This window comes from Pogona vitticeps, chromosome 2 (genome assembly GCF_051106095.1).
Source record: "Pogona vitticeps strain Pit_001003342236 chromosome 2, PviZW2.1, whole genome shotgun sequence".
In the NCBI taxonomy this organism is placed as follows: Eukaryota; Metazoa; Chordata; class Lepidosauria; order Squamata; family Agamidae; genus Pogona; species Pogona vitticeps.
Window position 1 is genome coordinate 287617882 of NC_135784.1, and position 24464 is coordinate 287642345.

General features: G+C 42.2%; 3 protein-coding genes across 3 annotated transcripts in view; 2 read left to right on the forward strand and 1 right to left on the reverse strand.

The window, feature by feature from the left end:
- Window positions 1-243: 243 nt before the first annotated feature.
- On the forward strand, window positions 244-5593 carry MOCS2 (molybdenum cofactor synthesis 2). Its single transcript, XM_020783598.3, has 3 exons — window positions 244-410; window positions 3650-3771; window positions 5456-5593. The coding sequence occupies exons 1-3, from the start codon at window positions 396-398 to the stop codon at window positions 5580-5582; spliced, it is 264 nt and encodes an 87-aa protein (XP_020639257.1). The 5' UTR covers window positions 244-395; the 3' UTR covers window positions 5583-5593.
- An 837-nt stretch (window positions 5594-6430) lies between these two features.
- On the forward strand, window positions 6431-13291 carry LOC110073897 (molybdopterin synthase catalytic subunit-like). Its single transcript, XM_020783597.3, has 4 exons — window positions 6431-6570; window positions 8441-8594; window positions 10615-10738; window positions 12972-13291. The coding sequence occupies exons 1-4, from the start codon at window positions 6450-6452 to the stop codon at window positions 13038-13040; spliced, it is 468 nt and encodes a 155-aa protein (XP_020639256.3). The 5' UTR covers window positions 6431-6449; the 3' UTR covers window positions 13041-13291.
- Window positions 13292-19080: 5789 nt separating this feature from the next.
- ITGA2 (integrin subunit alpha 2) overlaps window positions 19081-24464 on the reverse strand; it is a 64449-nt gene continuing 59065 nt past the window's right edge. Inside the window, exons 29-30 of the mRNA XM_072992771.2 lie at window positions 23933-24049; window positions 19081-22825 (exon numbers count right to left, since the gene is read on the reverse strand). Coding sequence (XP_072848872.2) covers window positions 22736-22825; window positions 23933-24049 — 207 coding nt within the window. The 3' untranslated portion in view covers window positions 19081-22735. The remainder of the gene's footprint in view (window positions 22826-23932; window positions 24050-24464) is intronic.

The window sequence follows — 24464 nt, forward strand, 5'->3', positions numbered from 1 at the left end:
TAGTTCATTCACAGAGGGATGCCTCGCCTCCGTTTACAAGCTTCTCATGCAAGCAGAATTTGTCCCGTTAGGTACCGTAATTCCCACCACATGGCATCAGTCTTGGGTTTCCCCGGCGCTTCTCCTCACACACACACCCTCCCGGCCTGCTTCCGGGCGCAGCTCGGCTCCACAGAGCCGACCCTTTCCGCCCTCCCCCGGGGAGGTGGAGCCCCTCGGAGGCGGTGCAAAGGAAAAAAAAAGCGGGCCTGCCGCTCCCGTTGCAGCCGCTGCCGCGGTAACACCGCCGCGGGTTCCGAAGCCGGCGCAGGCGCAAAGGGCCCCACCCGCGGCGAAGGGAAAGCGGGGCGCCGCTGACCGCCTCTTCCCCGGACGGACGGACGGACGGCGCGCCCATGAGCTGCTGCGAGGTACGCGGAACCGCCCCCTCTCGGGCTCGGGCCGAGGCCTGGCCGCTCGCCTCGCTTTGCTTGCCTAAGCGCCCGCCCGCAAGGAGACCCTCCGGCTGAATTCATCGTTGAAAACCCTGCGCCGCTCCCTCCAGCCTTTGGGAAATAGGGGACGGACAGCCGCGCGATGCCATATCCAGGGGCAGGCATCCCATAATAGGGTGACTTTTTGAAAGCGGTACAGGCGGAGGCGGGGCTGGGGGTGGAGTTCCCGTTTGTTTGCAAGCTGAGCCCTGGGAGCCTGAAGCCCTGGCCCTTGAAACATGGCAAAAATTACTGTGCTGCAAAGCACTCTCCACAAGCAGAGCTTTGAGTGATTGCGCACATGATTTGGGACATGAGCTGCGCCTTACTGACTCCTCCTCACAGTTTAGCTGCGTAGGCTTGGCTCCAGCTTGGTATTAATCCCTGTGGAGCCTCCAGAAGGACTCGTTACATTTCTATTTGTACATTTCTATTTCTCTCCCCTTGGAGACTGCCACATGGTGACTGTGGCGACTTTGGACGCCACAATTGCAAGCCAATTGGATGCATTGTTGCACCCAAACCATTCTTCAAGCTTGCTCGTTTCAAGTTCCAGTGTTACAAAACACTTTTTACCCCACAATCTTGCCTGTTAAGAGAAAGAAACTTTGTACCATGTTTTCATATTCTTCTGCAGCACTTCTGGGAATGAAGCATTTGACAGGGGCTGTTGCCCAGGGGACACCCAAGTATATGCTTTCCCACTCTTTAGGGTGGCATCTTCTATACCGTGGTGCCACACTGTGGTGTTTGCATGAGTGTGCACAGCCTCTTTACCCTAGATTTTATCACATAACAAAATCCAGATCCTGCACATCTCTCAATGCATTTTTGGGGTCAGTCACAAACCGTTTTCCCACAATGTGCAGTTCTATCTTTTCTGTTCCCATAGACAATTCCAGTATACATCAGAGAGTGAACGTGCCCCACGTGCAAAGATTTGTGTGTGCAGAAGTTCAGCCCAGACATGTAGAGCCTGAAAGCAAAGTTTCTTCTATTTTATAACAGGAACAATCATCTTAGAACTGGAAGGGACCCTATGGATCATCAAGTCCAGCCCCTGTCAGAGTGCCATAATAGGGAATCGAACTCCCAGCATCTGGCTTCACAGCTAGATACCTGAACGAGTGAGCTGTTTTCTGCCTTATTTGTCAGCAAAGGTCATCTTCACCAATATGATAGATTGGCTAGGAAAGAAAGAGCCTTAGTACAAAAATCTTGGGCAGAATCCCAGGTGCAGCTTGTACAGGTCTCAGTGAATTCTCACTAGTTAAAGGGCCATGGGACTTGTTATAGGGTGAGGAATACACACCACAACTTGTTAAATGAGTGGCACTTTGCAACTGCAGTTTGCATCATTGCACTTTTGTACAAACCAGTTCATTCCCGAACAAGGACATGCACTGTGGTCTTCTGCCTTGAAGTCTGAGATGTTTCTGCAAACTCGTCTAACAAGCTTTTCTTGGTCTCTTCCCAAAATAGCTACCCATCTTGTGTAATAGATCAATGGTTCTTAAACTTTCCTTTACCATGGATCTCCTTTAAATATTTTTTTTTGTTAATTCAAGATTTAAAACCCTAAAGTGCATCAAATATTTATTGAAAGTTTCTCATGAAGGGTCTTCAAATGTAAAGAGACAGAAGAAATAAGTAAATTTGTTAATGCACACGTATTATAACATTTTTATTGGAATGATTTCATACAAATTGGCTCAGCAAAATTCACTACATTAATATTGAAAAGTCACTTTACTCAAAAATAACAAAATGATTTTATTAGCTGAAATCAAAGAAGAAACACAATCATGTAGTCCATCCAGACATTCACACTGACACTGACTGACTCCAACTCTCTCTTCCCGTGGCTTCTGACTGTCTGTGCAGTAGCAAGAAATGTCACATGCTTTCTCTCAACCACTCAGCATCATTCACTTGCATGTTCTCACCGTTTGCAGAAATATCAAACAGATACTTGCTATCAAACAATTATCTTAACCAGTTTTTGCTTTTGTTTGTTTTTAAGGAAGGCAATAGGTTAGAAAAGCCATGTTTTGCACAATGGAAAATAAGATTTTGTTCTACACTTTCTTCCTTAAGATTTTGTTCTACACTTCCTTAGCGTAGTACCTTCTGGCTGTGTTGGGTTACAACCCAAATTAATCCCAAACAATAGAGCTGTACTAGCCGTGAATGATGGAAGATACAGACCAACAGACCTGAAGGCTGCTATGCTTGGGAAGGCTGATCTGGAAGTCTCTTCTTCATATCTGAACTTAGTCACATTGATGGTAATCCAATGGAGACATTTATGAGGAAAAATACTCATGAACACTTGAGATTTAGTTCATAAACATGGATCTGATTGAGTTGTATCATAGTTGGTGTTTTAGATCAGTGGTCCCCAACCTTTTTGACACCACAGATTGGTTGGGGGAGGATGTGGTCTCTGTGTGGAAGGCGGGGCACCCCCCGTGCTCATGCACGAAGGGGCGGGCGTACTCATGCATGCATGAAGGGGTGGGGGAACTCATGCAGACGTGGGCACTTGCACATGTGCAGGGGTGCTTGGGGGCGCGGGCCTACTCACGTGCATGCGTGAAGGGGCAAGGGGCTCTCAAGGGCGAGGGGGCTCTCGAGGGTGCGGGCGCACTTGCACACATGCACAAAGGGGCTGTGTGCGGGGAATGTGTGTGGGGTGGTGGTGGTGGGAGATCTGTCTCCCCGGCCCAGACCACGGTCCGGCATTGGGCTGCAAACCAGGGGTTGGGGACCTCTGTTTTAGATGATCTACCCTCTTTGCTTCAGCCATTTGTAACATGGGCTGGGCATAATTGTGCTAGCCTAGTGAATTCCTGATATATTACTTGCTTAGTGGTTTAGGTGCCTGGCTACAGGGCCAAAGGTTGGCAGCTTGATTCCCTACTGTACCTGCTGTGAGTAGATCCAGCCTTTGTCGCTTTGGGCAAGCTTCACAGTCCCAAGAGGCCTTCAGAAGAAGGGAATGGTAAACTACCTTTCAGTACACTCTACTTGAACCCAAAAAGGGTCATAATAAGTCAGAATTGACTTGACAGCACATGCTTATTATTGTATGTCTTCCTCTTCTTCCTCTGAAGAATTCAGAGTTGTACAAATGCTACATTTTATTCTTGTTTTAACTGACTCTTGAAAAACAGGTGGTTGTGTTGTACTTTGCAAGAAGTGCAGAATTGGCTGGTGTCCGAACTGAGACCATTTCCGTGCCCCAACAAATAACATCACTGCAGCTGTGGGAAGAAATTGTGAGGAGGCATTCAAGGTATGGTGACTTTTAATCTATAGAGAAATGTTTCCTTCACACTGTTACGGTGCAATGCAGTGCTTTCTGCTTGTTATCCCAGGTAAGCTTTAAATAAGCATTGACTCAGCCTTCTATCCTTCCGAGGTTGGTAAAATGAGTACCCAGCTTGCTGGGGGGGCAATGTGTAGCCTGTATAATTAAATTGTAAACCGCCTGGAGAGTGCTTGTAGCGCTATGGGGCGGTATAGAAGTCAAATAAATAAATAAATAAATAAATAAATAAATAAATAAATAAATAAATAAATAAATAAATAAATAAATAAATAAATAAATAAATAAATAAATAAATGGGATTTGCTCTGTGTACCTATGCATGGGGTTCCACTATAATATACATAATCCTGTTGGATATCTTTACATGCACAACGAGAGTTGCAGAGATTCTTGTGGCTAAGTGAAGAGGTGACATGTTCTTCCATGCACCTAAGTGGACATCTGGCACATGCCCAACACTTTGTCAGTTACAGTTAGCTGTGGCAGTTTCCAGTAAATATCGTATAGTAGGGGTCCCCACCGCCCAGTCCATGGCCTGGTGCCAGTCTGTGGCCTTTGCTGGACTGGGCCACGGTGACAGATCTCCCACCCCCCTGCACACATGCCCCCCTGCACGCCCCCCACATAGCCCCTTCTCACTTGTGTGCAAGCATGGGGATGCCCTGCCCCCCAGTGCATGGCCCCCATCCCAGTGTCAAAAAGGTTGGGGACCACTGAGGATTTGGGAGAATGTCATCCTATAATGTTGCATTTTAGTGCAGCGGTACACCCCGTGGGCTGAATGTATCACCTCCCAGGCCTTTCTTGTTGCCTGCATAATTTCCATTCACCATTGCCAGATTCTCTTCCCACCAGTCTGAGTTATTGCATGGTACCTTTTGCTTTCTCCACTTTCTGTGGCACCAAAGTGGCTGCATTTGTTGCTTCTATGCTGTTGTTAGTGGCAGGTAAACCATAACCTTCAGCAACACCCCTCCCACACAACTATCTTGATCAGGATTTCTGCAGTAGGGATGAAGATAAAGCCTCTCTCCATTTATTATGGATCCTCTCCACTCTGTATGTGTGCACAGGCGCCTTCACATCTGTACGTATACATGGTCCCCCATTCATTCATTAGCTGATGTCAGAGCCAGGAATGTCTTCTATCTCTATTTGAGTGTGATCCAGAAATGGAATCAGTTATGTCAAATAAGCTGATAAGGTTTATCAGTCAGCAGAATAGTTATAAGTCTGCTAAAGAGGCCAGGAGTAGAAACATAACAAGAGCACAACTTCACAGTTAGAAGGTGATAAAACATTACTGCTTCAGAGAGACAATATTCACTTCTGCCATGTTTGGACAGTCAACATGCAAAACAAGCTTCTCTGTTTCTGATAATGAAGTTGCTGTCTTGTCTTAGGCAGTTGAGTTTTCATTCTAGCCATAGAACAATCACCAGCATGGAAAGATGGGCCACTAGACTCTGTGCAAATCTGTAAAACATCTGCTTTAAGGCATGTTGAAAAACATATTGTATAGATTCACAAACTAATCCACATCTTCAGAATTTGAGATCTTATAAAGATGTAATCAAATTACATTTCTTTTGATTTTTTTCAAAATCAAAGACATAATCAAATTAAATTTCTTTTGATTTTTTTCTAGGCTTGCTGATATACAAGATCAAGTGGTCTTTGCTGTCCAACAAGAATACGTCCTTCTTGGGGATCAACTACTGGCTCTCCATCCAGGGGACGAAGTTGCGGTTATCCCGCCTATTAGTGGAGGTTAGCCGGGGGAAGACACCCCCCCAGGTATATGATTTGCTTTCCCAAAACATTTTTTGTACTCACTCTAAATAATAGAGTAATAATAATGGTGAACCAGCACACAAGGAATTGTTACAGATGCCAAAATTATTAACCCCCTGTAAACACATTTTAGCAGTATTTGAGAATAGCAGCAATAATGAAACTTACTAACTTACTGCAGATCACTTTAGAATTCTTGGGGCATTTGGTGGCCCCCTTTGTAAACGTTTCTGTTGTCTGCAAAGTGGATGTTGATTCTTGGCCAAGTTGATGAGCCACTAACTCAGGCTACACTCCTGGAACTTAAAGGGATGTGCCCATTCTAGTGCTCCACGAACCCCTTTCTCGTCTAGTGCTCAAAGGGACCAATTTCGGTGGTTTTTAAAAATTGCTCCTGAGCTGTTCTAAATGACTTTAGATATGGACTATACCTGTAGAAAACAGTACTGCTGGTGCCATGGTTATAGAATCGTTAGCTTCCCCCAAGAGCTGTGTTGTATGGCAACTGCTGTTGCTAACATTGATTTAAAGAGATGAGGTAGTGATGAGGAATCTGCATCCTGCCCAGTGTTGGTGAGCTACAACATGCATCATCTGTGAACATTGGCTGTGCTGGTTATTGCCAATGGGAGCTGGAATCTTAACAACATCTAGAAGGCCAGATTCCCAGCCCCTGGTATACACTGGCATCCTTGTTGAGTCTTTTAGAAAGGTTTGTGATACTCATGGAATAAGCACGTTGTGTAGGTTTTTTGGATTAATATAATGTTTGGGCAATTTTTCTGAAGCAGTAACTCTCTGAAGTGACTCTGACTTTAATTGTACCAGTTCTTATTTCTAGAGGTATCATGAATGAAAGTGAGGATGAGCCACACGACTTGATTAAACTAAAGCATGAAAAGCTCTCGGTGGATGAAATTTCAGCACTCGTGACTTCCCCCTGCTGTGGGGCTGTGTCTTTGTTTATAGGTAGGTATGAGGTACACATATTTCTGAGATAAAGAGGTTCTGAGCTTAGAAAAGCTTCATTTTTGAACTTTGGTCCCTAACCTAGGACACCTAGCCTTCAGGGCTGGGAAATCCTAGCAGTCGTAATTCCAAAAAGAGTACACTCCAAGCTCTAAAGCAGGGTGGACATTATGTTGGGGCCCAAATGCAATTCATGGGCCCCTCCTGTGCCACCCTAAAAGATGTACAATTAAAAAAAAAGTCTTATGAAGGCCTCTTGTGACATGGGGTGGGTGCGATTTGGCTATGTTTCCAGAGTCTCCTAAAGATGGTGTTTCCTGAAGACTCCAAAAATACTTCAAAAGATTTTAATACTTTTTTTTGCCGCTAAAGGTTAAGAATTCTCTATTTTTCTAGGTGGCCCTCCAGGTTTTAGGTAGGTGTCCCACTACCCTGTTCTAAAGTGGTCACACTTACAACACGGAAACAGAATGTATTGCAGTTATGCCTTGTGGAACCGTGAAGACTGAACTAGCTTCTTGAAAACTGAAGGCAGCGTGGGTTGTGAGATTCTGTATGTTGTGATGACTGTCGTTGCCCAGAGGTGACAAGGGGGGAAAGGTGCTTTCCTATGTTTTAAAATAACCGGGGGGGGGGGCTTTCTATTTGTCCCTCCACCCTCACTGGTGTATTTGGTAAGGCCATGTGAGAGGGCCTGCTGTGTTGCTGCTCTCAAAGTCTGGAACACGCTTCTACGAGAGGTCAGGCTGAGCTCATTGCTGTCCTTCTGTGGGCTTTTCCTCAAGAGTTGGCCTGCTGTTTTTTGTTGGTTTTGCTTTTTGTTTGCTTCCCACCTTCCTTTCCAGTTTCTATATTGTTTGTTTTTAACATAATAAGCCACCTTGTGTCCTCTTGAAGAGAAAGGCCGAGTTTAAATAAATAAATAAATACAGTGGTGCCTCGACTTATGAACGTCCCTACTTACGACCATTTCGAGTTACGACCAGCTCCGGCTGCAAAATTTTGCTTCTACTTGCGACCGGAGCTTCCACTTACGAACAGAAAAAAGGCAGGAAATTCAAATTGCTTACTGTAGGTGGCGACGAGGCTGCTTCTTTGTAGCTCTTTTGCCCCAGCCGTTAGAGAGAGTGTGTTGTCGGAGACTGTTGGGACTGCCTCCTTCTGCTTCTGAGAGCGTGTGTGTGCATTTGTAGGGAGGCTTTGGGCTGCCTTGTAAGGTAAAGTGTTGTTTTCTGCCAATTCCAATGGGTCCCGCATGCTTCCCTTGCTTTTTCCTTTGTTTTCTTTGCATTTCCGACATGCCCCCTTTGTTCTTTGTGCATTTCCAATCTGCTCCGTTTGTTTTCTGTGCAATTCCAATGGGACTTGCACGATTGATTGCTTTACTCCCCCCCCCCCCTTCGGCCGGAACAGATTAACTCGCATTTCCAGTGAGTCTTGCAGTGATTTTTTTGGTGATTTTTTTCTTCAGACGGAATGGATTAATTGCATATCGATGCATTCCTATGGGAAATGGTGCTTCGACTTACGACCATTTCAAGTTATGTCCATCTTCTGGAATGGATTATGGTCATAAGTGGAGGCACCACTGTAATTGGGGTAGTGATGCTCACTGATAGATCTTGAACAGTGCTGTCAAGTTCTAAACCAGTGCTGTCAAACCTTAACCTTTTGTGCATCCACATGGTTTGGTCTTTCCTACTGAGCCCATCCTGTGAATTGTGATTCCTCCCTAGTTGGTTAATCTGGTCTGATATGAGGGTTTGATCCTCGTGGGTGTATCATTGTTAACTTGCCTCTCCATAAAACTCTCCAGTCAAAGGTTCCTCAACAGGCCAGATACTCAACTGAAGGTGTTGTTTCATTACAGGCACTACCAGGAATAACTTTGAGGGGAAAGAGGTGCTACAGTTAGAATATGAGGCATATGAATCCATGGCAGAAGCAGAAATAAAGAAAATATGCACAGATATTAGAATGAAATGGCCTTCAGTGAAACATATAGCAATACATCATAGACTTGGGTATGTATGACATAGACACACTCTGCCTGATTTGTTAGACAAAAAGCATGGGCTTTCAGATTTGAGTTTTTCAAAACAGAAAATTGGACTCCTTTGCTGGTGTTGAAGAGTCATAGAAAATGGTCTTATGCCTGCTCTTTTATGCCCTTTTTTGCCATCTGATCTGCTAACAGAACTGCTCTGTGGGCTGTAATTTGCCTGCAGATGAGGTTTAAAAAAGGTGGTAAAGGGGGGCAGACTGAAAAAGAAAGTGAATTTCAGCCCTGGGACACAGTAACAGTGTTGGTACAAAGATAGAAAAAGCCAAGGATAGCCTTAGTAATTTCTGCATGTGTGCCTTTTATGTTTTTTTACTTCAGATCCCAGAATTCTTCAAAAATTCCCCAGGTAAAACTGTAGGAGTTCCAGCCCACAAACACACACACCTGTAGACATCTTCATTCTACTCACCTGGACAAGGTGGAGGCCTCTTAAGCTGTATAGCAGTTAGGCCTCATTTCTTGCAGTGTTTTCTGGGAATGATAGTCTTGCCGCTCTTTAGAATCTGCAGCTGGTACTTTCCGAAGAACTACCACAGCCAGGAAATATTGCAGCAAGAAATGGGGCCTGGGATGTTATAGAGCCTGGGAAGCTTCAGCCTTGTCTAGGTGAATGAAGTGAAAGTGCCTCTGTTTGTAGGCTGGAACTCCTACAATTCTGCCTAATCTTGGAGAATCCTGGGATTTGTAGTCCAAACAAACAGATCAAAATGGCATGCCTCCACAAGTTTTCAACATCCCTAGACTGAGAAATGTTTGGATGCACCACAGCTTCAACTGATCTAATGTCAGTTCGGCTGAGCCTTCGTGGTACTGACCAGTTAGGATGCTCTCCTACTCAAGTCTTGCAAAATTACTTATTTAGACTACAGTTCCCAGAATGCCACCCCCTCCCACAGATAGCATGGCTAGCAGTAATGCTGGCTAGGGCATTTTGAGAATTATGGTCCAAAAAAGTAATTTCCCTAAGTTTTCTTACTAAGCATGGGACATTTGGATTTCTTCAGCCGTCGGAATTTGCCAGGAATTTCCCGAGCCAGAATTCTGGAGGTTTTGGCCAAGAAATCAGTGTCCTCACAGGAGTTTTCAATTATGCACAGATGTGGGATGAAGAATGCATGAGCCATTTTGTTCCTGTAAAGAAGGTAGAGGAAAAGTTATTAAGCTCTAAGTTGCAAGGGATTAGGGGACTGGTAGTTTTTGCAAGGCACCTTGTGTAGAGCCTAGTGGGCAGAGAGAGACTACCAGTCTTCTGATCTGTTACAGCTTCAGTAGAGTTTAACCACTTGCACCCATTTCCTCTGTCTTCACAGGAACAACATGGCTCACTGAGTCTTTATGTCCCCCCCCCCCCCCGGCATACCTGAAAACTCCTGTGAGGACTTCGATTTCCTTGCCTAAAGCTTCCAGACTTCTGGCTGGGAGAATTGCTGGCAAATTCTGGGGGCATGAAAATTCCATGCCCGTCTGCTACTTCATATCCTTTCCTTTCTTGGTGCAAAGGTGGAATAATTGAGTGGGAACTTTCAGAAGAGCAAAACAAAATGTATCTCTTGACTTCTGTTGACTTTGTAATGTGGTTTGTTTGGAGTTTTTAATGGTAGCAAAGAACAACAATCAAATTCAGTGGAAACATGGGTCCCTGATCTTCCCTGCCTAAGCTGTTTGTGGGCTTGGGTTGTTTCTGGCTTTGTTGCCATTGCTAGGTCTTGACCTGGAGACAATGATTGTTCTTCTCTCATCTAATTACTGTCACAGCAGGTGGTTGTTGTTGTTGCTGTAAATAATCTCAGATTCTAGTTTTTCTTAATTTGTTTTCCCATTGAACTTTACTTTGCAGGAGAGGTACACAGATTCTATATAATTCAAATGTTCCTAGAACATGTCCTTTCTATTTTTGGATGTCTAAACAACAACAAATAGTAAGCTAATGAATGATAAAAGCAATAATCAAATGTCACTTTTCATGTCTGTCTCCGTAGGTTGGTTCCTATTAGTGAAGCGAGTGTGATCATAGCTGTCTCTTCCCCTCATAGAAAAGAATCTCTTGAGGCTGTGCAGTATGGTATCAATACTTTGAAAGCAACTGTGCCTATATGGAAAAAGGTACGTGTGTCTGTGTTCTTGTTTTTAGAACAAAAAGATAATAAATAGCATTTGTACCAATGCATGGATACTGTGAAGGGAAAGATTCTTGAAACAGCTCTGGGGCTCGTCTAGCAAACATACGGGCTTAAATCCAAATGCTAGTTCCAAACAGAGTAATCTGCTGAACCAACTGCTGAACGGTCGTTACATGGATTCTTTGATTTTGTTAGTAGTGGGAGCTGGCAACTGGTTTTCAGACATATTCTATAAACTGCTTGGTTAAGAGATAATATGTACTCATTAAGTTATACTGCAACTTCTGAAAACAATGGCCTAAATCCAAATGCTAGTTGCAACTAGAGTAAAACTTTTGAATCAATTACTGAGTCAACATTTATGTAAATCCCATTGAGTCAGTGGGTCTACTCTGCCAGTTGGATTTGGGCCTACATGTGTGAGGAGTTATTTGCCTAGGCCCTAATATTTTTCTCTCCCAACCATTAGTCCTCAAGGTTGTGAAGTGGAATGGGCAATAGACCTACAGAATTCCTGTTCTGACTTTGGTCCCCACTTTCAGGCACAAAGACGCAAACCCAACAAACTGGCATGCAGCACATGTGAGGGATGGAATCACAATAAGACCGCAGCAGCTCTGCCTCCTTGTGCTGCAGGTTTCATCTGTTGCAGCAGAGAGAATCCTGGTGGGCAAAGCTGAAGGAAATTATTCCCTACCATCTTCAGCCAGCTAGGTTGCTGTAATACAGGCCAGGTCAACACACTCATCCAGAGTCAATTCTTGGATGTTTGCTGTTTAGCCATCCACTGACATGGCAGTAAGCACAAACATTTCAACTCATGGGGCTCAATACCATGACTAGCTAGACTATTGGGGGACAGCTTGGGGCAACCAACATCTTGTTGTTCTTTAGCTAGTTATTCTATAGCTACTGACCCTTCCCAATTTTCCCTACTCTGTGTTGTCCTGTTTCTCTTCACTGTTCTCCTTCACCCACTTGGCCAATTTCAGAAGCAAGTGTACAGAAATGGGAAAGTTACTGGGAAACAGTTAATGGTTTAGTTAGCTGTTAGTGAGCTCACAATCATATTTTTTTAAATTTATTTTTTATTTTTAACAACTAGGGATAAGGTAAGGAGTACAAAATACATCCTTACAGCTGAAAGTAATTTTGAGGGGAAATTCTCAAGCAAATCCTTTTACCATAATGATTTAATGCTTAATACACAGCCTGAGCATTATAAAATTTAAAAATGCAACGATAATAAAACATGCTGTATTTAAAAATTGAATTAACTGTTTTCTGCCTTTCTTTGTGGTATTTTAATGGTTACCCCTAATGCAATTAAATCTCATATATTACCGCTGCATTTTGAGCATGACAGAAGGTGGCAGCAGTTGCTGAGTTTTGCCTGTGGCAGCCACTTATTGGTGGTGTGGCCCCTGCTGGGTTCTGGTGAGCTCATGTATGGCTTTCCAGACTGTGGCAAAATACCAATCCCTCACGTTGCTTTCTTCCTTATACCACATATATTGATTTTTTAAAATTCTAGTGCCAGGCTAGACAATATACTCAGCCCTTAATTCTTGCTTGCCATAGCACATGATTTTCCTCACCTATATGGCTGACATGTAGTGTGCTTTGGTCATTTGAAGGTAAACAGAGGTTATTTTGCTAGTCTTACTGCTGAGCATGTGCCTCTGATGAGGTATTATCATTTGAAAGGAAAAACTGTCGATCTCAGAAATTTCTCTTAATGTTTTCTTTGGCCCTAAATAGTTGGACTAAAGATGAGAGCAACAGGATTGGTGGGAGTTGAATCCACCGTCCCCTTCAAGCTCCATGGAAAGTTTGGGGAACCATGTTGACAGCAGCGGTCTATAAACAAGGGAGAAAGAAGATCCTTGAAAGCCAGGTGGAGGGGGACATCCATGAGTGGGGTGCTTTGGCCCTCAGAGGGCTGAGCCTGAAGCTAAAGCACTGTCTTTCAGTGGCTTAAATTTTGTTATGAAGTATGTGAAAGGTGTAATTTTAGAGGCAAATTGCTGTGGGTTAAGAACTCTTCACAGGCACTATCTGCATGCTGAGTCACACAACTCAACATGCAACGAGTAATATCTACTGAGATTCCTTATTGTATGGCAATTTGCCTCTAAAAGTCATCGCACAAAATAATTTTGTCCAGTGTAACTAGCTTTGCACTAGTTCTCATTCTTGATGCTCTTTGGTTGCAGGAGGTCTATAAAGACGAATCTTGCTGGAAAGAAAACAAAGAATGCTTTTGGGTCAAGAAAGAAAAATAGAATACTTCTGACAGGTTCCCGGAATTCCTACCTATGTTGAAATAATATGGAGGACAATCAATTGCAGCCACAATCAGAGTTAATCTTATTAACAAATATGTAAAGCGTATTCAGTGTCACTGTCTAAGATCTGAGTTTCTCTAGATGGACAGTGCATGAATTTCTTTTTCTGGTAAAATATACCAGATGGGCGGGATATCAAACAACATACAAATAAGTAAATAAATAATGTTTTCCTTATGACCCTCAAACTTGAATGAAAGAAGAATCTTACTTCTTGGAGCATAATTCTGCATGTTTTAACAGCCTTTCCCCCTGCTGGGTTCCAGGCACAAATATATGAATAGAAAGAAGACCATATGCATGCAGTGTGTCCACAATGTTTTAGAGTGCACTGGTTCCATGACTGACTGAAATTTGACCTTGAAGTAGAGTGGTATGCAGCCATCTTGTGCCCTGTAGTTGCGTTGGTATACAATTTCCTTTCACCTACAACTCCATTCATGAGTTTCTTTCAACCTATTGAGATACATTTTTCATGTATAGGCATTCTTCCATGATGCTTAGAAAAATTAAAGGCACACAGTTAAAAGAACAGTTCCTAACAAGCTCAGTGGTTTAAGGCGTCGGCTACAGAGCCAGAGGTTGGGAGTTCAGTGGGCTACTGAGATGACATTGGTTGCACTGCAGGATGACCTTTTCAGGGAGGCTGACGGGCAGATGCACCTTGTTGGTATTCTTAGATCTCTCAGCGGATTTTGATACCATTGACCATGGTATCCTCCTGGACAGGGTCTCTGAGATTGGAATTGGGGGCTTAGCATGGAGCCAGCTCCAATCCTCCTTGAGGACTGTGTCCAGAGAGTTCAGCTAGGGGAGGAGGTGTCGGCACTTTGGACCCTTTGGTGTGGGGTTCCTCAGGGATTGGCAGTATCTCCAATGCTGTTTGACACCTATGTTAAGCCGTTGGGGGAGGCCATCAGCAGTTTTGGAGTAAGGTGTCATCATTATGCATGCAACTCTGCCTCTCTATTACCACCTCTGCAGTGGATACTGTCCGGACGCTGGAGAGTTGCCTGATTGCCATACTGGAATGGACCAGAGCTAACAGGCTCAAACTGAACCTGGACAAAATGATTTGTCCAGGGGGGAGAACGCTGATAGCTATGGGGGGATGGTCCCTAAGCTGGATGGTATTCCCCTCCAGTTCAGGGGCCAAGTGCGTAATTTGGGCATTCTTCTGGACCCAGCTCTTTCTTGGGAGTCCCAGATTGCAGCCGTGTCCAGATCAGCCTTTACCCGGCTTAGACTAATCACCTAACTTCACCCCTAACTAGACAAGGACTCCCTCAGGACTTTGGTGCAGACCTTGGTCATCTCCTGGATTGACTACCGCAATGCCCTCTATGCGGGGTTCCCCTTGAACCTGATCTGGAAACTTGAGCGGGTCCAGAATATGGCAGCCAGACTGGTGGTTGGTGTAAGTAAACTTGACTGCATCAAATTTCTGGCTTGTCTCCACCGGTTGCCCATGGCGTCCCAGATCAGGTTCAAGGTTTTGACACTCACATACAAAGTCTTCCATGGTTTGGGCCTATTTACTTGTAGGACCACCTCTCCTTAATGTGCTCTGCCCAACCCATAAGATCATCCCAGTCGAGGCTCCTTTGGGTGGCCCAGAAATCCTCTACAAGAGGTAGGGCCTTCTTTGTGGTGGCTCCAACTTTGTGGAACCAGTTTCTGAAGGAGCTGCACCTAGTCCCCTCCCTGTGGACTTTTAGAAAGCAATTAAAGACATTGCTTTTCAGAGAGGCTTTCCACACCGACCCTAGCTGACCAACTTCCCCTTTTTCTTTCCCCTCCTCTTCTTTCATCTCCTCTTTTCATCCATCCACTCTGCGATTAGTTGGTGCCATCTGTTTTTTTTTAAAGGGTTCTTGCTATTGGTGTTAATAGCTCTATTTTTATCTTTGTTTCCTATCTTATGAGTTGTAACCCGCCCAGTGTAGTGCTGTGACACTAATGAGAACAGGATACAAATTGAATGAATGAATGAATCAATCAATCAATCAGTCAATCAATGCCTGCTATGCCTCCTTGACAAGGCTGGACTCAGTGATCTTTAGTGTCCCTTTCAGCTCTGCAGTTCTAAGATAACTGTAAAACTGGTTAATTTCAGCTATGTTTTATTCAAACACTTCAGCTTCATAATGACTGAAGGGAATTTTGTTCCTGTAAAGCCTCATTAAGACCAAACAATTTATCTCAGTTCATACGTAGAGGAAAATTGCAATTAATGAAACACAGGAATTATTTTCTCATCTGTGTATTATGGATTGCATGAGGTCAAGGCTGGTCTAGGTTCATTGTTTAACACTGCAAAGTGTTGGGTTTTTTTAAATTATGTACAAACAGGATAAGTGGGATGCAGAGTGTTTCAAGCACAACAAAACATCACATAAAGCAGGAGTAGTCAATTTGCGTCTGTGGGCTGCATGCAAGTCCCTAGACCCTTTTTTGTGTCTTTCAGTGATTCCCAGAAAAGTAAAATAAAATACATATGTGTTGTGGTTTGCCGCTAAAATGTAGCAGCAAGCTGCTGAATGTGAAGACGAATCATAGTAAGACTCCCCACAGGCCTTTTTGTCAGTGTTAATTTAACCAAGAAACCGTCTATTATCACTCTCTTCCAAGGTTTTCTCCTAACATTTCTCTTCCTTAAAACTTGATTACTTATTTCTTGAGAATTAAATCTTTACATTGTTTTTAGCTATGATTTAACAGGCTGTCTTGCTCATTTAATGAGGAAACTGTTCTGTCTACCTCACCGACTGCTAGCTCCAAAGGTCTTCATTTTAATCTGTAATAATGAATAAGATTTACTGAAATAGATAATTTTAATAAATGTATGTCTTATTTAAATAAAAAATGATATAAAATTTTTTCCGAGTCCTCGATACAGAGAACATTACCATAGTCTCTCAAGACTGAAGGATGCCTAAACTATTTTGAGCAGATAAGTTGAGATGCCCTTGGTAGTACAGTGGTGCCTCGCACAGCGAGGTTAATCCGTTCCAGATTAACCCTCGCTGTGTGAAACATCGCTGTACGGAAGTAAAAAAGCCATTGAAACGCATTAAACTACGTTTAATGCATTCCAATCGGCACGTTTACTTACCGTACAGCGATGCTGGCAGCCATTTTCGCACCCTCCCCTCGCAGAATGAGGGCACGAAATTGGCTGCGATCAGCTGTCCGGCGGGTCCAAAATGGCTGCCGGAACAGCCGAAAGGGGGTGGGGCGCAGCGTTTTCGCGCCCTTGGTAAGCAAGGGGAGGGCGCGAAAACGCTGCCGGAAGCCCCGAAATGGCTACGCGCAGCGTTTTCGCGCCCTCCCCTTGCTTACCAAGGGCGCGAAAACGCTGCGCCCCGGCCCCTTTTGGCTGTTCCGGTGGCCATTTTGGACCCACTGGACAGCTGATTGTCGGGTCGCAAAGCGTCGGTAAGCGAGCAGCTTACCGACCTTCGCTCTGCGATTTCCCGCCTATACGGGCACCGTTTTGCGATCGCATTTGCGATCGCAAAAACAGCCTCGTAGAGCGAATTCATCGCTCTACGAGGCGCCCATTCTGCGAGGCACCACTGTAGTTGAAACAATTAGTTCCATAAACACACATTTCCATTTTGATTATTGGATTCAAACATCAAGACTATCAAGATTTCTTTATATCTAGTAGTTGCATTAAAAACTTTCCTGCCTTTTAGTTCCTTGGAAAGTTTATTAGGAGCAGATGAGTAATGTTGAAACAGGTTTTGCCCAAAGGCTGCCACATTTCTAATATTCTTAAGGAATAATCAAAACATTTTACATCCTTTTCTTAAAACTGAATAGGTTGGATTGCACTTCGTTATACTTTACATAGGCACACTGAAATACGTGTAATATACGTTAAGTGTTTTCTCACTGAAGTGCAACTGATTCAAGGGGTCTCCTCTAAAGTGTTACTAAGTTTAGATCATCCAAAATAAATGTGTATTTATAGCTGCAAACAAGTTTTGGTCTATGATACCACATCTTGGAAATTTTCCGTTTTTGGATTAGAAATTCACAGTATTCATGGCCAGTGTGTATGTGGGGGGAATTATTGGAGGTGTAGGTTTGTTTTTTAAATGAACTTTTCCAAGATCTTACTTTGCCCTCTTCTATCATAGCCCACAGATTGGGAAGGAAAAGTGAGAGAAAAAGGAGAGGATGTTGCAAAGAGAGGAAAACGCTACTCTAGAGCTATAGTCCTGGTCACTGCCAATATATGACCTTTGATATATCACCTGTGTGCATATGTCAAGACAAACACGTTGCATTTCTGAGTGCGGCCACTATTTCCAACTTATTCAGCACCACTCCTCTGTTCTCTCTCTCTGCATGTGCCCCACTTCAATGAAATTAGGCTAGGAGCCACATTAGTTTGAATGCAGGTACCCCCTTCATTAAAGCAATACCAAATAGAAAATAAAAATAAAAAATGACTTCTGTAAGGTTTTGGAAATGGAAAAGTTCATGAGAAGGAACTGAAAAAAAGTCAGCATAAGGTACCAATCAAAGTATAGATTTGCAGGAAGATGTGCTGGAGGAGACTCTTGGGAGTCTCCTGGACTGCAAAGAGAACAAACCTATCCATTTTCAAGGAAATCAACCCTGAGTGCTCACTGGAAGGACAGATCCTGAAGCCGAGGCTCCAATACTTTGGCCATCTTATGAGAAGACTCCCTGGAAAAGACCCTGAGGTTGGGAAAGTGTGAAGGCAAGAGGAGAAGGGGACAGCAGAGGACAAGATGGTTGGACACCGAAGCTACCAACATGAATTTGACCCAACTCCGGGAGGCAGTGGAAGACAGGAGGGCCTGGCGTGCTCTGGTCCATGGGGTCACAAAGAGTCAGACTTGAATAAATGACCAAACAAAAAAAGCAGGGCTGAACTATGATTTCATTTCATTTTATTGGGAAAATTTCAGAGAGAATCTATCATGTGTGCCTGAAAATCTTGGGTTCTGCAATACTGGGGATAGCCAGTAGATGTCAGTAGCAAAACACCTGTGAAAAATATGTTTTCTATATGCACTTAAAAAAAACTAATTACAATTTTTGTTTGTTTCCAAATCATGCTTGGTGGTTTGAAAATTGAAAAAAAAGTATATAGTTTCCAATTTTTGAAGTTACAGGTCAACTTGGAAGAGCATTAATAAATCTGTTTTGGTATCTGAGGTTTCATCTTTTCCTATACCTTGTTTGTCAATGTCCCAGCAAAAAGAAACAAGCTAGCTCATTACAAGAGGATACAATCAAGCACAGAATTCTTCCTCTCTTGAGTATGTGTGTAGCAAATTAGTTCAGCAATAGGTTTCTTTCAAATTTAATCAGTCAGATATTTTTATTTAAGCACACCACTTCTGTACATCAGTTATTCTGACATTCTGGAACAAAGTGCAAAATATACATACATTGAGGCAAAACTTGCTACACCCAAACATTTCGCAAAGAAAATGAATACTTTGTACATTGTATTTAAAGGCAGTGAAAATGTATCATTGGGGAACATCTGCATGAACCTCTTGTAGAGTTCAAGAATGCAAAGGTCACAGGTCCAAGAATGCACGGTTGTTGTTACGTGATAATTTTGCTACTAGGTGGTAAAACTTTTATTTGTGCGCATCAGTGTCAATAACACAATCTTTTAGGAAAATCACGCAGAGCTTTTGAGTGTTTGAGATTGTTTGCAGACTAGAATATAATTGATAAACATGTTTTTTTAGCAGCTTGGATGACATGTATTTTGCAGCATTATGGACCGGCATTCTTATGCATGTTTATTCAGAATCTTGATCCCAGTGTGTTCAGTGAAATTTTATTCTGTATAAGTATGCATAGGAATACAGTCTTGGAGTCCTTGGGGATCCAGCTGGGGAACAAAATAACATATTTCCTTTATACAGTATTGCAGTTCTCAGTATGATGAACAGGTCTGGAAAATTGTTATTTTAAAAAAAATACTATTCATTGTTCAAATGCCAAAGACTATGAAGTTCATACCTTCAGTCTTGCAGTTTCTATTGAATATTATCAGGCACATATTATGGCCATTCAACCCACTGACTTCAGAGCTGATGCTTACTATGATGGAAGTTTTATCATTAACCAGGGTTCTAAAATCTGGGTCTGAAGCATGTCCAGGCTTGTCTTCCGTACAGATAAAAATAAGGACAATGTAAAACAAAAGGGTGGAAGAATTACATGTACAGGCAAGAAAAGAAAAACTCTGCAGGAGGGGGTGAAGCTGGCAATCTGTGCCTGTGCTCTTAACCCTAGTTAACGATTTGAGTTTCATTGTCTTTACCGTGTCCATTAAATATCAGCGATATCAGTTATGTTGTGATACTTAAAAGTGCTTCAGATTCCATTAACACATTACTTTATGGAATCTTTCAGTAAATAATAGTTTTTAAGTATGCATGTTACAAACATCAGCAGGATCACAGGCTTGTGCCAGTTGGAAAGTGCAACAAAAGTACTATTATTGGCAGGAAATCAACCACTTATCAAGTCTTGAAAAGGCAACACTGCAGCTTAGTTGATGGTATGACTGCAAACAGCCCTAAAGATACATACCCTCATTTTCTGTATAATGGATAAATTAATGGAAAGCAAAATCAACAAAAAATGCTACCTTGATCTTAAGGACCCATATGGCTGCAACGGATCTAAAATATATTAGTTTGTACCACTGTGGGGCAGTCCATCTTGGATCTGCAGAAACAATATATTACCCTGAATGTACTTTGTACTAAATATAATTCCACTCCCCCACAATGCTTGCCTAATAGGGCCAGAATCCAACTCTGTTTTGGGCTCCCTCCTTGGACTTTTCAGCAGGCCAGCAAGCCTTTTTCTTTTTTCTTTTTTGCTAAACCTCTGAGTTAATCTGTGAATTCTTTTTTAAATAGCTTTTTTGAGTTGTATATTTCTTTTCTTTTTGTGGAGCAATCCTATGACTTTTGATAGGACTTCCAGGGGGCAAGAGAGGGAGATACATCCACAGACATCCTCCCTGGACTCCTTCCATTGCCATTCTTTTGTCAGTGTTAAAAACGGGGATGGTTTGGATCTGCAGGAGACTAGCCTCTCTTGTTCCTCCCGATATGCTCCCTAATAAATCTATTCTGGCTTGAGAAAAGGCACAGTAAATTGTATCTCATTGGCAGCAATTACAAAAGCATGGAAAAAGGATAAAGTCCAAATTTCTGTTGCAAAATACTACATGAGGAGCAGCAATTGTGCAAACAATTTTCACATTTTGGCTAGCCATCTGCTATGTACCTGCGTGTACCACTGAGTGCATAATTAACTGCACTGGCTAGACATGGCTAGGTGCACAGTCTGTGGTATAGCAAAGCAAGGGCTTGCAGAGTTGAAACCCCAGGTCTTTATGAGTAGCAAAATCTATATCATCTGCCACCCTTATATAGCCTTTCCTGTTCTGAACATAGCTGAAATCCTCACTGTAGGAAGAAATTAATTTCCCACAAAACGATATGTTGCAATCTATTCTTGTACTAATACAAGGTATTTGAGGGTAGCTTGGTCTTGAATGGGCAATTAAGAACCATTTCCTTTACAAAAGGTCTGCTCTTTATTTGTTCACATAGACCTGTCCAAATTGCTGCATTATGGAATCTCCCGGGGTTGCTGGTTACAAGGGCTGTCATGATGAGCTCCAACACTTCCAAGTGAACTACATCACTATGCACAACAGAATGAAAGCAAGATAGTGCACACCAGTTGCATCATTTCTAGTTCATGCTCTGCAACACTAACCTGAAATTGCAGTTTTCTGAACTGCAACTGACAGCAGTCCTGACTAGCATATCAAATGGTGAGGGATGATGGGAGCTAGAGTTTGCAAATCATTGGAAGGCCACATGTTCCCCATTCCTCTAGTAAAGATTATTTGGTACATTATTTTCAGAAGTATGTCTTAGTTATGGCACTCGAAAGATCAGTAGCTGAAACTTGACGTCGCTTCATGCAGCTCCACAAAAGCCTTTATGCTATGAAGTTTACTGTATATTTATAGTTGGGAGGAGATGATAATAATAACAAAAGGTGTATTTAGGAAAATTCTAGTGTTAAGAAATCACCCTCTACTATTAGCCAAAGAGCTAAGTTCTTGTTTCTCCTGTTCTTCTCTCCTGAGAGGTGGGCACTGGCTTCATAATAAGAAGCTGTCTGGCTATTGCCCCACATATGGGATGCCAAGCTGCAAAAATGTCAGACATAGCAAGGGTATATTAGATGTCTCCATTCAGTAACTTGAACAATCAATTTGAATATGTAGTTGCCAGAATCCCACTGGTGTTCACATTAGATTTGTATAACTTGTTACTGTTAATTGAGGCTAATTGAAGAGATGCAATTGGATCAATGATGAGGAGCCCGATCTAGACATGCCCTGGCACCTCATCAATCAGTCGCAAAGCGTGGCAAGTTATGTAAACCTCGTGTAAATATCAATAGGATTCTGGTCTCTACATACATGTATTCCGCAGCCTTGGTACACTGCCTAGACCAATGGAAGTTATGTTGTTGTTGTTTAGTCGTTAAGTTGTGTCCGACTGTTCATGACCCTATGGACCAGAGAACGCCAGGCCTCCCTGTCTTCCACTGCCTTCCGGAGTTGTGTCAAATTCATATTGGCAGCTTCAATGACACTGTCCAACCATCTTGTTCTCTATTGTCCCCATCTCCTCTTGCCTTCACACTTTCCCAACATCAGGGTCTTTTCCAGGGAGTCTTCTCTTCTCATCAGAAGAAGTTATAGCGAAACTAAATGTACAAGCTCCTACTTTGTCCACCCTTGTTTTGAATGAAACTTCAAAAGCAGGTGCAGTTCAGAGTGGTGAAGGCTATGTGTGCTGTCGATGTTGCTGAACAAATGTGAGCTTATTTTATACTTAAGGAACCCTTTGCACCATAGATTGAAAAGTACAGTAAAAGTTGTGTCAAGGTTTAGAGAGGACATTCTGTCCTGAACCGCCTGTCGATAGAAAAAAGCATACTGGCCAGCATCCTATTGTGTAGCACCACCTGCACAATTGGGATTATGTCATTGGCAGAGTTGAATTACCATTAATCAAAAAGTCCTTTTTCAATTTTGAAGTGCATGTGATTAATTCACAATGATAAAGTCACATGAATCCTACTGAATAATTTTAAAAAGAACTATTTAATTTGTAGCAATCTGCAGCCGATAGTGACATCACCCTGTTGTGCAGTCAGATCTTTGCAACAGGATAGTGAGTGCTATTTCTGGCACTGTTCACTATAACTGATTCTGGTCCTGCCAATTTAGAGTGTCTGTTAATAAAATACAAAAACAAAATAGACCATAAAATGACACAAAATACTTAAAAACCCTGTAAACAAATCTCCAAACCGACCAGCAGTTATCACTAAAATAAAATAGTACATGAAAAATATTTCCATCTATAAAAAGCATAAGGCATTTACACTGGGGGGAAAAATGAGACAAAAGGCGAATGTCAAAACAACCCGTAAGGCACTCAGAGTGGTTGTCTCAGGTGATTGTAGGTGCTGCTTGTGGCTCAGGAGGCTGCTTGCACGTAGGACCATAATTGTGATATTCATTCTTTGTCCTTGGTGAGTTCTGTAATTTCATCCACATCTTCCACATCCTTTCCCATTTTTTGATATTTGCTCTTGAAGAAACCAAGCTGTGAAAAAGTTTTGAAAAGTTTAAAAATAGATGAATGACTATTCATACATATGTTTGTGTGTATATGCACATATCTATGCATTAAGGTGAGTTCACATATTTAGTAGCTGTAAGTACTAATGAATATGCTGTTGTATATACATGCAACATCATACGTTAGTGCTTACAGCTATTAAATGTGTGAACTCACCCCTTAATGTAGAGATATGTTCATAGTATATGCCTGCAAAGCAAGCTGGATAGCACAGTGGCTTAGATATCTGGCTGCAGAGCCAAGGTTGGGAGTTGGATTCCCCACTGTGCCTCCTATGAGTACAGCCAGCCTGTGTGGCTTTGGGAAAGCTTCACAGTCCCAGAGTGCCCCTAGAAGATGGGATTGGTAAACCACTTCTGAATACTCTTTACCTGGAAAACCTCAAAATGGGTCACCATAAGTCAGAATTCATTTGATGACACATGATTATTTTATATGCATGCAATGGCAGTGTTTAGATACAGTGCTAAACTACATTTCTGGATGCAATTCTGAAAAGTATTAAACTTCCCTTGCTCATAAGGAGATAGGAAGTTTTGACTTCAATTTTCATAAGAGCTGAAGTTTGTTATTTGCAAACTCTGGTCAATCTTTACTATAATTTAGGAGGAAAGGTTATATGATACTATGGGAGCTGGAGCTGGCTTGTCTCTATAAGGTATAGGGAGTATAAAGTATAAGCCATAGTTAAGACTAAATACAATTTTGGCTTTGGACATAAAATTAAAAAAATGGTTAAAATGGAAGCAAAAACTTTCCAATCTCACTATGGGCATACAAGAGAAGGCAAAAGGTGCAGTGCCCATTGTAGATCAGCTATCTCATTATATGGCCCTATAAGACACAGGTGCCAGTAAGAATCATGTCTCATATCACAAGTCTATTATAATCTAAAAGAGAAAGGGAAGATGCAAATGAAGAATATACAAAGCATTAGATTACAACATGCCCATACTGTGCTGCAAAAAGTTTGTTCAAGATTTATTTGAGTGTTTCAAAGATATTGATTACATATGCAGGGAGAAAGAAATCATTTAATTAACTTTCAAAAACTGTCAAGCGTTTACTTACTTTCCACAAGGCAGCAACCAGCGCCACTAGCAAGAGAAGACCCACCAACACACTTCCTATCACAATTCCAATGGGTACTTCTGCTTTTTCATCAGGTTTTATTATTGTGATTGGGATCTGGGGGAAAAGACAATGGAAGATATTACAGAAGTTAAGTAATCCCTTTTGAAAAACTGACTAAAATTGTACAATTGCACAGTGGCAAATCTGGCAAAATTAAGAATATTGAAAGCTACAGTTGAGTGTTTAAAAATTGTTTAAAAGTATGCTATTTATCATCCCCCACTTCTCATTTTTAAAAACATTTGCAGTGCTTTGGAAATACTTCTTCCACAGGATGAAGCATTTCTGACATTTCATTTCCCATGTTAGTAAATGTAGTCTATCAAATCCTCAAATCTTGGGTCGAATCTTAACAGGAACAGATACTCAAAACATATGTATAGTGAAATATTGCCTTGCACTGAGAAACTTAATAGAAATATTTGGCAGTGCTTTTAATAAATTACTTATTTTAGTTAATTAGGATCAT